Source organism: Colletotrichum aenigma (genome assembly GCF_013390185.1).
Source record: "Colletotrichum aenigma strain Cg56 chromosome Unknown KSG_Cg56_contig09, whole genome shotgun sequence".
NCBI classification, from domain to species: Eukaryota; Fungi; Ascomycota; class Sordariomycetes; order Glomerellales; family Glomerellaceae; genus Colletotrichum; species Colletotrichum aenigma.
Window position 1 is genome coordinate 3028355 of NW_023500915.1, and position 14521 is coordinate 3042875.

Sequence of the window (14521 nt, forward strand, 5' to 3'; positions counted from 1 at the left end):
CGGCCAGAAGCTCAATACCGGCCGCCCGTGATTGCCGCAGATCATCCGATCAGCCCTACAGAATTAAATCATTCGAAGTATTCGCTCGTCCGCAGTCTTGCATAGATTCATCGCTTTCGGCGCCATGCAAGAATTAACAAGTTGCAACTACAACCAGCTTTTGTTATTACATACCTAGGTACGCACTTAGGCTATCAGCAGCAACATCGACATTTTAGTAGTCACAACTCTGTAAGCCTACATGGACGACCTGTTCCCCTTGCGAAGAAGCTTGGGGCGTTCGTTACCTTGATATCTGCAAGCACATGCGATCGACTTCCTCCCCAGTGACAAGATCATGTTACAGCAAAATGCCTCCAAAAACGCCGATCAATTTGCAGTCAAAGTACCTCCTAAACGACTCAAATACACTTGTTGTACTCACTCGCTAATAAGACTCATCTAACCAAACAGAAGGAAAACCAAAATCCATCATCGCCACGGATCCCAGCCACTTCGTGTTACGAGAAAAAACGACAACCACCTTGTTTCATCGCTGAGCCAACTTTTCTAAATAGGTACCGAAACAGACCTAACCGTCCAAATCACTGTGGCATCAACCAGAAAAGCTCCTCGGCATCTCGAATAGCGTCGCCAATGTTGTTCCCAACAGCCAAGTGTGGCTGCACGTGGGTGCGTCGAAAGTCACATTCAGAGTTGTGCCCCGACACATCGTACGTCATTCGTCCATCCACGAATCGGCGAATATTCTTCCAGTCAGCCAGGCAAACCCAGCAAAACTCCATTTTGCACGATTTGCACGTCATGTGGAAGCATCCGCCGTTCTTCTCCACGGGGATCTGGCAGCCCGGGCACGGTTTGGCATGCTCCAGCAGCCAGCGGTCTGTTTCTGGATCTCTTCCTCCCACAAGGTCGTTGGCTATGTCGTATTCTTCGCAGGTTTGACCGAAGTGCCAAACTCGGCCGTGAAGGAAACACATTGGTAAACCGCAGGCGTTGCATTCGATGAAGAATTTATACTCTGATGGGCAGCCTTCAAGGTCGTTATCCTGACCGGCACTGCAGTGCTCGTTGACACACCATCGAAAGCACGGCATGGTGCCCAAGCCTTTCTGGAGCTGGATTTTGTCATAACGCGCAAGTGTGTCTGGCCGTGCAACTGCTTCGACTTGTGAAGGAGTCAACATGTTTTTGCAGCCCTCTTCAGGACAAGTTACCTCCTGGTTATCATCTAGTTTTGCCGCAATATTGAAGTCATGGCATCGGAAGCAGCAATTGAGTTTGTGTTGAGAGTGGCAGTCAAGAAAGACGCTGCGAGGCGGGAACCCCGACTTTCCAGTGCGCCGAGTTCGTTGGGTGTCCCCGAACATATAGAAGACGACATTCAAGACCTCGCCGCTGGAGGTTTCCATGAATTCTCCGTCGCAGACCACGCATGGCTTCCGCTTTACCTTGTCTTTGAACAAACCTAGAAACACAGGTATCGGCTCGCCACCACGAAACGAAAACCGGGCTACGTGCATCATGGTGCCACGCGGCCACGTCCCATCACATGGCCACATGTGTCCTGCTAGGGCGAGTTGTTTGTGAAAGTCGCTGCCAGCTTTGCCCTGCCATTCATTCATATCGGGGATCCTGTTGTGAATAGACCGTTGAGCTTCAAATGCATAACGAAAGCGTGTAATTGAGCCGATAAGGGTTCTTTTTCTGATGCCACACCCAAGTAGGAACTCAATCAAGGTCTGGAGATTTAGACACAACCGCCGAGCTTCGCAAGAACGGGCCGGACAGCTAATCGGGATGCCGTATACAGACTCTTGGGGCCGCCAAATTTCATCCCACAATCCATCGCCAATGGTGGAGAGGATGCAGTCAGTGCAGAAGATGTTCTGGCAGCAAGGTGTTTGGAGAACAGGAACGCGCGCGGTGCTGGTACGCGATTTTGTTACTTCCTTGTCGCTCGCGAAGTAGCCCCATCTTCCGCATCTGACACAGACCTTGCGATACGAGGTGGGCTGAGAGAGACCAAAGGTTCTCATGGAGTCGCTTTCGCTCTTGGGAGACGCTTGTTCTGGCGAAGACATAGTTGGATGGGCTTGTGTCTGAGGTGGAGGGGTGTAGAAAATGCGCTTTGTAGATGGGACTTGACCATGAGTTGCGAAGAGCCGCGAGGTTTATATGCGAATACATTTCGTTGGATTACGTTCTGAAATTTATGCTACGGTCTCAAGTTTGATCGAAAGGAAAGGTCGATTCTAGTCAGCAGGTCACAGCAGAGTCAACGGGCTACGGTCGCTGGTTAGTCAGAGCATCTGTGAAACTTCTCACATCTTTGTCGAAGACTTCAATTATTTGTTTCATTGCAGCGGGCCTTTGAGGTCTTTCGTATTCTTCAATAAGAGTCACGATGAGTCGTTTTGTCTTTGTCCAAATGAAGTTTCATCTCCCATAAAAACCGCTCGAGGTTCATGGATGCTGAAGACCCAAGCATAATTGACTTGAAGGGACCAAGTTACCATCTGCCAACTGCGCATCGCAGAGGTGATTGGGCTAAAGACCCCAGTCAACTCCATGTTGTCGCAGATAGAACAACATGAAGTTAAAGTCGTTAACCATGAGCCCTCGAGATGACTGACCACTTTACCAAATCCTGTGAAACAATAGGGCGGCAGAACACTTCGCTGCATAAATGTCCCTGAAGTGGAAAAAAAGTCTTTTCTCATTTACTCACAAGAGACTCACGTCTCGCATTGTGCAACAGAAGCACCTGATCTGAAATCGTATCCATCATGATTGCAGCAACTTAAGGGGCAAGAGCGGAGTCATCCCCGGAGAACGAGTGGGTTCAATCGGCATCGACATCCGATCGACAAACGTGTGGTCCCAAAAGCTTAGCCATCACTTTTTACTCCTCACCACCCATGCTGGGCCAATACAGCAGGCTAACCCCGTTCTTGGCATCTGGGCCGCCAAGCTAACTGACAACTTGAATGCTCCGTGGCCCGGGCCTTTGGGCCAGAGAACCCGCTGAATGTACTTGAAACTAAGCCTCATTTTGTGTTGTTTCACCACGGACCTAGGCCGACAGGGGCAGCCCAAGAAGAAACGAACAATTCTAACGAGCGCCTCGCATTTTCGAGAAAGAGTTGGACGCGCAAGTCACATTTGAGTTTTTTGAGGATTCGTCATGCCATGATCGCGAGATCTGTGCTGCACGCGCGTCGAACGCTTTCCTGCTGAATTGGGGCAATCATTGTGGCGAAGTGAGTTAGGTAGAATAATTGAAATCCACAAATGAGATGGAAGTTATATTCGATGGAATAATATGTACGAAGAATATTGTAAGGTGCCGGAGTATGTTCAATGGGGCTCTGCCTCTCCAAATGCCAGCCCGATAACCCAATCCTGATTGAGAGCCCTTGTGAGCTTTTGTTTGTTTTACATGTAAGAAGCGTCGTAGTAACCAGCACTGGCGTAGCTCGAGCCGAGGATGCTGGAGATGGCGACAGCGGAGCTGAGCTTCTTGGAGAAGGTGGCGCGGGATCCCTGGGAGCCGATGCCAGTGTCGCTGTACTCGCCGAACAAGACGTCGCCAGTGCGGGCGTCGCTGGTGCTCCAGACAGACCAGCCCTTGGAGTTGATGATGCCAGTCATGGTGGTCTTCTGGTAGACGACCTGAGCGTACGCACCCCAAGGACGGCCGAGGTAGAAAGCTCCATCGGGAACAGTGGCACCGGAGGCAGCGGCAACGGTGCAGCTGTTGAAGACGTATTCGGACTTGGCAGAAGAGCTAGCGGCGCCGTTGGCTGCGAAATGTTAGACATGCATAATCAGTATCATGAGTTGGTAGCTAAGTCTTACCAGTGAAGTAGCCAAGTTTGGCAGAGACGGCACGGAGATCACACTTCTCGAACCAAGCCATGGACTTCTGGCCGAAAATGACATCAGTAGCACCCTGAATGAGGCACTTGGAGTACAGCTGGTTGCCCTGCTGGGTGAGGATAGTGTCCTGGAATCCGGTGAACTGGCATCCGTAGAAACCGCTGTCGGCGTAGGAGCTCAGGGCGATGGCCTGGCTACCCTGACCATAGGCATTGACGACGTTGACGTTGTACAACTTGAAGTTCTTCGCCTTAACGCGTAGGGTGCCGGTCTCGTCATCCGTCAGGCCATCAGCTTGGCTCTTCTTGGCGGTGATGGTGACCTTGTTGCCAGAGTAGCTTGACGTGTCGGCGGTGTAGCCGTAGATGGTAAGCTGAGCCGTGCGGGCAGGTACCAGGACCTGCTCGCTGTAAGTGCCCTGGTCGATAAAGATGCACTGCTTGCTGGAAGAGGTCGTTGAGAGGGAGTCGACGGCCTTCTGGATGGTGCTGAACTGGCCGTTGCTGGGGGACTTCTTGACAACAACGCAGCCCGAGGGGGCGGAGGTGCGGCTGGCGGCCAGCGCCGCCGTAACGAAGGTGAGGACGGTGAAAAAGGACTTCATATTGGGCAAAAAACAAAAGAATGTAAGTGTTCGTCGGTTCGTCTCAAGTCTGATCCGAACTTGGAGAATGATCTACCGGTCACATTGATCGAGGCTTGGCGTCCTTTATGTATTTCTCCTTTCAGGGTCCACAAGGCTCTCGTGTGGATGGACGCGAAAGCGGTAGCGACGGCATCGTTCCAACTTCTAGCGTTCGTCCTTCATGTTGGAATCATGGATGAGGAGGCCGCGGAACGCTTGCTGGGTGTGCCTAGGCTTCATTGGCGGGGGCGGTCGACGGCACGCACGAGACAAGCTCGTAGATTAAACCCGATAGAACAACCAATCCCGAGCTCTGGAAGTTTAACTTAGAGAGCACGCCAGCTGGGGGAGACCCCGGCACGGCAACTCACGGCACCAAGGGCTCATATTTCTGCAACCGAGCCGTTCTCGAGAAGTCGATTTCTCGTTGGCGGATTAAATTGCCCATGTGGTACCATTGCGCTGGTGTCGCCCGACAATTTGTTCGAGGTGGATCGGCACGGAGATTGCGGGGTGGCTAGACTGGCAGTCGATCACAAAGACGCTTAGCTGCCACAAGGGGAATTCGGGCCTGGGCCGTTCCTGGGAGAGCTCGCCTGCAAAGAACCACAATGCAGGGGTTCGGATAAGTCGGCGAGTCAGACCCAACGAGCCTCGTAGCATTCTCATATCGAGCGCAAGGAAAAGGAGTGCGGGTGGATCGTCTGATGCGCACTTCCACGAAACATCTTGCTGAGAGCAAGCTAGGGTATGCTTGACAGGTCTTCATCCGAGTTTCTCCTGCCTCGCAAGTGAACGTTTGTTTCGTCAGCACCATGTTGCACATTGGAGTACATACGCCAGTGCCGAATTGAGGCTGTGTCGGAGGCTTCCCCCGCGTCTTGAGACTTAGATGAGGAAAACAGTAGTTGGGACGAATACCTTAATTCAATAGCGCCAAATACGATGCAACCCTCCTGTTCTGTTCCCGTTCGGATCTATGTCCACGATTCCACGAATAATAATAAGAGGAGCCTATGCGAGAACCAGGCATTGGAGTCTGGACATCATGTTGTTACGAGGGTAAATGTTTTACATTAAGGAGCAAACGCCCATCCACTTACTCTGGACCAGAGATTGGACTTGAACTTGTGAACATTCTGATACGCTGCGAGCTGTCGATTCATACATGAAGTCTTCAAAAATAGATTGAAGAATGGCGTGAGCGCAATGTCTGCGCCTGTTGCCTGGGTCTCCCAGACTCAAGTTCTTCATCTTTGATCAAAGCCCCTTGTCCATACTTACCCCATGAACCTTTCACTCGCAAGACCAAGCTGAGGCTTTTCAACCTTTCCTGACTTAGGCACAGATTGCAGCAGCCTGAGACTTCAGGTCCCTTCACTAAAGAGCAGGGGAGCATTGTATCAAACTCCTTTTGTGAAAAGGAGACGCCTGGTCGAGTAAAAATCTACGCAACACCAAGAAAAGTTTGGAAATTTTAAAATTGCAAGACTCGACAATTCAACGAAAGTTTCGCCTTTGGTTGAAAGAACCTTCAGTGCCTTAGCTAACTCAAACAAGGGTGTTGCGGGCCGAAGGAAGTTGGCGATCTCTTGGCATCGGACTTCCCTGTTCAGCAGTTCTTGGCATGTTGTCGAGATGGACCAAGCTCGATGCACAGCGAGGCAACCACCAAAGCATTCAACATCTTCTCAGCAATTTATATCCTGACTAAAGTTCGTCCTTCCGCGAATGGAGCAAAATTTGTTGTGGCGAAGGGAGTTAGTGATAAATGCGAAGTTCTACAGGCTCATCGTGTCATTACTCAGGTAAAGTGTGTTGTGTGTACTTCGATGCAGACATCACACGTGTTCTATATCTAATTGCGATCCCCTTGTCTCCCTCATAGATGAAAAATGAACGCTCGCTATGTACCAACGTAAAAGTCAGATCCGATGGTTATTGTAAGTTTCTCAAGGCTATCAAAAGATAGAAATCTCTTCCCACCCTTGTATGCTCTGTGGGCTGCTTGAAAAGGACTCATGTTGTCCTTCAAAAGGCGACAAGTCCGGAACGTATTCACACCCGAGGACCTCTTCGTGAACATATAAGGCGTCCTCGGGTGTTCTCATGAAGAATCTCACTTTGAAGTTGCCGCCCATGTCACCCCCAGTGATAGAGCTGTCCCAAAGCGTGCTCTTCTCCGGAACAAAATGTCTGATTCTCACTTCGTCGCGTGGGAGCCCAAGACACGATTCCGGCCCCATGTACTGGAGAAAGCCAAATGAGTCCAGGCCCACGTTATGCTCAAGCTCAATGAGCCGTCGGGCGATACAAAATAACTCGCCCTTATCCCACACCGCTTCTCGGGGTGATCCAAGTGTCGACAGTAGTCGAAGAGCCTCAAGACGTACATCCAGCGCGCGGCATTTCGTTGCGATAAAGAATAATGAGGGCGTGTATCCCGCTTCAAACAGAAAATGTGTCGGTTGGCAGTTGACTTGCGACTCAGCAAACTTAGTGGTTTGTTCGGTGATCTGCCGGAATCGTTCCAAGTGCTGGTCAAAGCCCGCCTCATTTGCTGAAAAGGCCATGTCGGTCCAAATATGAGACAGCTCGTATTTTAAGAGTGCGTGAACTCTTGGCCCGCCTCTTATTCGGGTGCTTGGGGATTTTGACCTCACGTCCAAATCCTCCCATAACCCGCGCCATTGGTTTAGTGATGATTGAATTCCCCTTTGCCGCTCCAGTAATTCTCTCAGCGGTGTCTGATGTCGCAACGCGCCTACTCGATACTCGTCCCCTAGCCGTATAAGCTGTATCGTTTGGTTATAAAGGTCGTCTATCGTGGCTTGTGCGTGCGCGAAGCTGTCGAAAGAAGCTGGCACCGGACACCTGCAAATCATCGCACCGGCATTGTTGAAGTCGCTCGTTCCTGGGAACGATGGAAGCATATTAAGCCGTCGAAATATCGGTAGTAAGTGATCCCGTACAACCGGTTTTGAGCACGAACTTTCCAGCATCGCAAGGCCGTGATTGCAATGTCTAACGGCAGCTTCCGTATTGGATTGTAACAACTCGATACAGACAAAAAGTAGACAAACCACCAGCACTAGCCCGTTGTTGTCGTTTTGAAGTGAGTTGAGTTCGAAAATTGCGGCGTTGTAATGGCTCAGTGCCACTCCGTCTAGATGGGTATTAGTGCCGCCATCCATGTTACCGTATAATAACCCGATGGCGATGACCGAGTGTTTAACAGCAGGCTCGCGGTTCACGAACTGCACGACCAGATGGGTCCAGTAATAAGGGTCGGTCGGGCCGGCGATAAAGGGTGCGACATGTTCGCAGTAGTACTGTAACGCCCTGGCTTCTTCACCGTTGGTGGATGAGTCGATCTGGAGTGTTTGAGGCCGTTGCCATCGAAGCACCGATGCTGGTTCAACTGCATATCCGTCGCACTTTCGACCTGTGCTGGTACAGCGGTTGCAGAAAGGCTTGCCCTCGTCACACTTGATCTTGCGTATCCTGCATACATGTAATTAGCACAAAAGACATTGGTGGACATACGCCAGTTGCTCATGATACGACTCACTTGCAAGTCAAGCACCCAGTCCGCACCTTGCGACTTCCCTTCCTAGCCATTGGTTCAAGAAGTTTGTGGATGTGCGCCAACGACGGTTGAGTCCGAACGAGCCTTTAGGGTCTGATGTGTGAGCGATTGGTGACCTCGCAACCTCCTTTTGCCTTTCTGGGCGCGAAGAACCAGTGGAGTCTGCACGATTACGATTCTCCAAGTTCCTCGATGTCTAGATATAAAAATGACAGCCGGAGATTGCGGTATCGCCAGCACGTCCAGACCTCTCCGGAGCGGTGTCTACGCTGGTTCGCCCATCTTAACCAATCGAAATCGTAGCTCAGCATTCGCCTAGGAAAACATCAGCGCAGCCCTGTCGTTCATGTGGAGGGCATTTTGCAGAACACCACCCTCCGCCCGCATAAGCCCTCCGAAGGGGCAGAGACATTCCGTTGGGGGCGGTGGGGTTGACAAGGGATATATCCGACAGAGCCAATCAGTTTTGCCTTCACTGGCGGGGCCGTTGCATTTCTGGAGGCAGGTTTCCTCGAAGTGCATACACTAGCTCGCCGCGATCAACTCTTGGGTGGTACTCGATCTTAGATACCTGACTTAGAGTTAGCGGCGCCACAGAAATGAGGGCGGTCAGTGGCTGAATAAACGATCTTTACCGTTGCACATCACGTATTGGGCCGCATACAACCAACTGAATGAAACGACCGTACGCACATGTCCGTAGGCCAAGGACTTGAAGAACCTGGTAGAAGACCGATTCCGCTTGATAACCCATAATTACACGCGTATGTTTGCCTGGCAAGGTCCACTCGGTCCATATCGCCAATGCTGCTTTTTCACTCGTCACGACGCCAAGATTCTGAACGCTACCTAGTACTTACCTTGCAGAGGAATAACACCATCTCTGTGGTTCATCCCACCCGGCTTGCACCCTGTCGTTGAAGGAACCCATGCGCCTGCCAACGACCATAAGCCACATGGTTTAGAGAGCCCATATGGCGCGCCCAGTGAAGCAAGAGTGCACGTAGTTTGGCGTGAAATTCCATCATCCGACATGACGGGTGCATCAACGGTGCAATCCCTACCGGGCTGGATTCGCACCTCATGCGCGTGTTCCACTGTCAGCCGTTAAACCATGCAACCTCGGCACCTCCATCGGGATCTCAGCCACTCCCATTCGACTGATCAGCCCCTTCCTTCTCGCTGATTAGTAGAAATAAACGCAGCATGCACAGCACCTCGATAAAACCGGGCTCAATGGGACTCCGCAGGTTGCGGAATAGGTTTTAGGCAGCTTCGACCATGGAAGTCTGGTAGAATCCAGAATCATATCCCGTGATTGCTAGGGCTGGCCAGTAGGGTGGCTTTTCCGGATCAGTCATACAATCTAAATAAATCTTGCATATGACTAAGGTTAATAACCATGCTTCGCTGTTCAAAAACGCATGATGTCGTTTCGCTCTCGCTTCATTTTTGGGAGGCGCGACCGACAAAAGGACCCGGCATCATAAGCGAGATCCTCTGAGGTCAAGTGTGTAACTACACTTGTAGGCAGAGTATCAGAAATTGGACAGCAACTGCAAAATGGATGCCATTGAGAAATAGTTTCACGCATGTTCGAGACTTCTAGGATTTTTTGGGGTCCGTAACTGCTCAAGAAACAAATAGCAAAACCACTGCAACAGTTGTCCAATCATCGGGTGACCCGATCCTCATCGGTTTAGTTGCTCTAGAGTGTCAGACAGTGCACACCAACTCTAGCCGCAGACCGCTTAAAGACGGGAACGCCATTGCTACATGCGTATGGCATTGATGCGGAAGCCGAAGCGGGCAGCCTTTAAGTCCCCCTAGGGCTGGAACGACTTCAGTATCCTTGGCCGGCCGTTCAGTCACAACTCGGCCGAGATGTCCACGGCAGTCTGTATGGTGTGGCTAAAAGGCCCAGAAGGCGTTCGGGGTGACTTGCGGTCTCATCCCGTTGGAAGTCCACAGGTCCATAAGAGGAATCTGCCCTGGAGAACGCTAACCGCCGCAACCATGCGCCCCCGACTTGTAGTCAACCTTGCCGCATATAACCCTCTCTCGCTTGCGGGTTTAATGGCATTTCGTGTGGTGAGAGCTTTATTCTACTTCCGAGAAAGAAGGCCAATGGCATTACCGACCGAGTCCTGTGGGCCTGCGGCTTCCACAGCCGAAGGAATACGAGTACCGCCGAGTTCCTGTAGCGCTATGCGTAGGGCTGTCCCGCATCCTCCGCGTCCTTGACTACATGTAGGGTGCCTGCTAGGCTAAGTTAGTAAAGTATGTTCAAGGGTCAAAGTGATGCCACTGCACGACGGCAACTGACAAGGGATCAGCCAGGCCTGATTGGCCGTCTTTACGGATTCCATTCCTTCGAATGTGCCCATAGGCGCCATTGGGTGGCTTTGCGGCCCCCATCTCACACTTTAATCCTTTCCCAAGCCTAAACCGTCGAAAGAGGGACTGGACTCAACCGCGCCACGTTTTCTCTTGAACTATTGGTCTTTCCCTAGCAAGACATCAGCCCTATGACAGTAAAACTCCCGTGTTGGGGCTTTGTCATCTCATGTAAACTTGCGGCTACCTGTGACATTGCTGTCAAAATGCTTAACACGATTAACGTTATTTGGGTAGCGCATGATGACGAAATATGACGGCTAGGATGAGCAGACTTCCATCAGAAGCCACTCTCAGGAGATGATGCTGACGTGAGGCGGAGAATCTGTTCCTGCAAGGTGGGCTGGGCATACGTCTGTCCCTGCCGCTCTTGAACACGAGACAGGTTGACAGCATCCGGATATTTCCACCAAATGATTCTAACACTCTCGTGGCACTATCGAATCAACGAATTATGGCTAAATTACCGAGTATCGCCCCAAATACCGGCTGCACCGGCCTCGGCGATTCTTGACCCCACTGTTCGGCCCCGGTCCGGGTTCACCGGATGACTAAAGGCTCCGGTGTACAGGTGCAATAACATCAGCCCCGGCCAGTTAGAGAGCCGGATCCCCGCATCCATATTCCTTCATCCTGATCAACACCTTACCAACGCACTTATCGGCCAACATTTCATTTGCACTGCAAGCCGCCCAATGTCTCCTAGCAATCTTAGACTCGAGCCAGCAACCGTGGAAGATGTCCCGGCATTGACTGAGGTCTGGTTCGCCGCTTTCACAGACCCCGAGCTGAGGCGTCTCTGGCCGGACACGCCAGGCGTGCGCAAGTGGTGGGACGACGCAAACCATCACGACATCCTCAACAAGCCTTTTCAGCGCTACATCAAAGTGATTGACCCCGAAAACTTAGACGCCAATGGACGACCGCGAATAGCTGCCTACGCGAAATGGGACCTATCAATGCCGGAGGATCGTGGGCGACGATATCCACCCTGGGCTGACGATATGCCCGGTGAGGTCTGCGATGTCTTTTTCCAGAGAGAAGAAAATGAAAGGCACCGTGTCATGGGAGATGAAAAACATTGCTGTATGTGATTTTTGCCAGGAAGACTACTGCGCATCCATCCATCTGATGCTTCCCCTAGATTTAGACACAGTCGCAACGCACCCGGACTATCAGAGACGTGGCTGCGGATCCATGCTGGTTCAGTGGGGCTGTAAGCTTGCCGACGAGAACAAGGTTGGAGCGTATGTGGATGCAAGTAAAGACGGCGCGCCATTGTACGAGAAATGTGGCTTTGTGGACGAGAGCGAGCCAGGCTCGGGCGATATCGCATCCATGGCTCGGCGTCAAAATAGCATGAGTGATCAGCGGAGTCATTAACAGCCGTCCAATAGCACTATGAGGACTGGAACGATTCCCCTTGGATGAAGTACAGATCCACGCTCAATTTTGGGAGTATGGAACCAACCATCTCTTGGCCATCGGGCTTTCACTGCGACAAGCTCTCAGTTGAAATGCAGCATTGCAATAACCAGGGAAGAAACATGTCATCTGGGAGGAACTTCCTTCGATGGCTTCTGTTTATTTCTCTTTGATAGTCTAGAATTTTCAGAGAACAGAGACGTCCACAGCCATATCTCGGTGTAATTGGTCGACACAGCTAGAAACATTGAAGTCATTCCATGCTCATGGCACTCACTTCCCATTGGGCTGTCGAACGGCCGCGATAGCCAATTTCCAGCCTTCCCCTGCCGCCAAGAAAAATCAGGCATCATTGCGGGGTGATTTGCGGTGCTCGCCTCGCATTGGTGCCCGCTATCATCCAACTGCTTGTGACTGTGTGGCACAGGTAGACCCGAGGTTTACGCAGGCGAAGAGATTACGGCTGGGATGCTACCCATCTTCCCAACACACACGCATAATTGCGAACACTCTTACTTCATTGAAGAACGGTCACACTCATCATGGATCGTCCTAAACAGCTTTCGAATCCTACGGAATATTCCGTAGGCTTCATTACTGCGCTTGCCAACGAACTTACAGCTGTAGAAGCGATGCTCGACGAAGAACATGGGAACCCCTTAAACTTCGTCCAGCATGAAAGAGACGATAATTGCTACACATGGGGCCGCATGGGTGTTCATAACGTTGTCATCGCCTCATTGCCCGAGGGAAGATACGGCCTTGTTTCTGCAGCGACTACCGCATACAGTCTGCTTAGCTCTTTACCGCATCTTCGGATAGGTCTTATGGTCGGCATTGGCGCTGGAATCCCCAAGCTCCAGAAGAATATCGATATACGCCTTGGGGACGTCGTTGTTAGTCAGCCAACTGACCAAAGCTCGGGAGTCTTTCAGTATGACTTAGGAAAGAAGCGACAAGACGGTACTTTTCAGCACGTTGGATCTCTTGCTCCACCTCCTACGGTCCTTCTCACAGGGTTAAAAAAGCTCAAAGCTAAGCGGCGTCGGAAAGGCTCTGAACTTCCCTATATTCTCGAACAAATGCTTCGTCGCTCCCCGAGATTGGCGGAGCCGGACGATGACGATCCTGCCTTTGTATACCAAGGCTCGCACAACGACCGCCTCTTCGAATCGTCTGTTCCACACGTGGAGATGTCCGCGGAGACCAATACGGCTGCAGGATTAAGCAAACCTATTCAGAGTCCATCGGTCGAGAATAGGAATGCCGAGGAAGCCGGACTGGAAACTGGCAATTGCGTTTTCTGTGACCGCGCAGGCGAAGTGACCCGAAAAGAACGACGCTCCACCGATCCGGTAGTTCATTATGGTATAATCGCTTCGGGAAATTCGGTCATAAAGAATAGTCTATGCCGCGATGAAATATCAAGGCAAATCGATGAAAAATGCATCTGCTTCGAGATGGAAGCAGCCGGACTGATGAACACTTTCCCCTGTCTAGTTATTCGGGGGATTTGCGACTACGCAGACGGTCACAAGAATAATCGATGGCAAAACTACGCAGCAGCAACAGCAGCAGCATTTTCAAAGGAGCTTCTTCAGGTCATCGACGCCGTGGATGTCGCGAAGTCTCCGAATTTGAAACAGGTCGTTGATGAAAGTTAGTGAAGATCAATTTATCAGGTAGATGCTTCATGTCTAACATTTGTCATAGTGCTGGAGAACATATCGCAGCTTACATCAAACGCCAAAGAAGCAAATCAAGGTGTTCAACATCTAAACAACAAGAAGCTTTCACAGAACATCAAGGACTGGCTTTCTCCTTGCGATGTGTGGGAAACCCACAACTCTACATTGGAACATCGCCAAGACGGCACGGGGAAATGGTTTCTCGACAGCGAAACGTATGCATCCTGGAAGGAAAGCTCAAAATTCTCTGTTTGGGTTCACGGCAAGCCTGGCTGCGGCAAAACCACCCTTTGTTCAACTATCATCGACGACTTGCTCCATGGCTCAATGCACCAAAGCCATCCGCTCGTCTTCTTTAATTTCGCCGTTACTGACAATCGCCGAAAGTCGCTTGACGGTGCAATCAGGTCGCTCATAGGTCAATTGTGCAGCCAAAGTGAGGACGCTAGGACAGAATTGAAGTCACTGTTTCACAGTCACAAAGACGGCGCAAGGCAGCCTAGCCTAGCACACGGTCTCTTTGCAAGGCTTTTGAGAGCATGGTTCGGTGCACTGCAGAAATTTGGATGGTACTTGATGCACTTGATGAATGCGAGGCAGGGATGGGCTTAAAAGGTCAAGGGGTAATGCCTTGGGTAAAGGGCCTACTTGAATCTCCACTATCCATCCGTCTCCTTCTCACATGTCGCGGGGAACACAAGACTCGATTTTACTTGGAGGATTCGACCAATAGTCGAATGACTTTGGGTGGTGAGCTGGTTGGAAAGGATATACGTACGTATGTCCACGAAACACTCAGTACGCGCGGAACCTTCGAACGATGGCGTCGGAAGGGCTATGAGAGTATTCAGAAAGAGATCGAGGACAACTTGGTGGCAAAGGCTAACGGCGTGTAAGGCAGGCCCCATCTATATT

The 14521-nt window shown here is 51.1% G+C and overlaps 3 protein-coding genes across 3 annotated transcripts; 1 reads left to right on the forward strand and 2 right to left on the reverse strand.

Annotated features, from left to right (window-relative positions):
- Positions 1-3438: 3438 nt before the first annotated feature.
- On the reverse strand, positions 3439-4486 carry pme1-3 (Pectinesterase; the record flags this gene model as incomplete). The annotated part of the gene is made up of 2 exons (XM_037328710.1): positions 3439-3806; positions 3862-4486. The coding sequence occupies 2 exons, from the start codon at positions 4484-4486 to the stop codon at positions 3439-3441; spliced, it is 993 nt and encodes a 330-aa protein (XP_037173428.1).
- Positions 4487-7388: 2902 nt separating this feature from the next.
- On the reverse strand, positions 7389-8128 carry atnN-2 (Aspercryptin biosynthesis cluster-specific transcription regulator atnN; the record flags this gene model as incomplete). The annotated part of the gene is made up of 3 exons (XM_037328711.1): positions 7389-7541; positions 7591-8011; positions 8079-8128. 3 exons carry the CDS (start codon positions 8126-8128, stop codon positions 7389-7391), a joined length of 624 nt encoding a protein of 207 aa, XP_037173427.1.
- Positions 8129-12460: 4332 nt separating this feature from the next.
- On the forward strand, positions 12461-14024 carry CGCA056_v013468 (uncharacterized protein; the record flags this gene model as incomplete). Its single annotated transcript, XM_037328712.1, has 3 exons — positions 12461-13577; positions 13632-13821; positions 13994-14024. The coding sequence occupies 3 exons, from the start codon at positions 12461-12463 to the stop codon at positions 14022-14024; spliced, it is 1338 nt and encodes a 445-aa protein (XP_037172902.1).
- Positions 14025-14521: the final 497 nt, after the last annotated feature.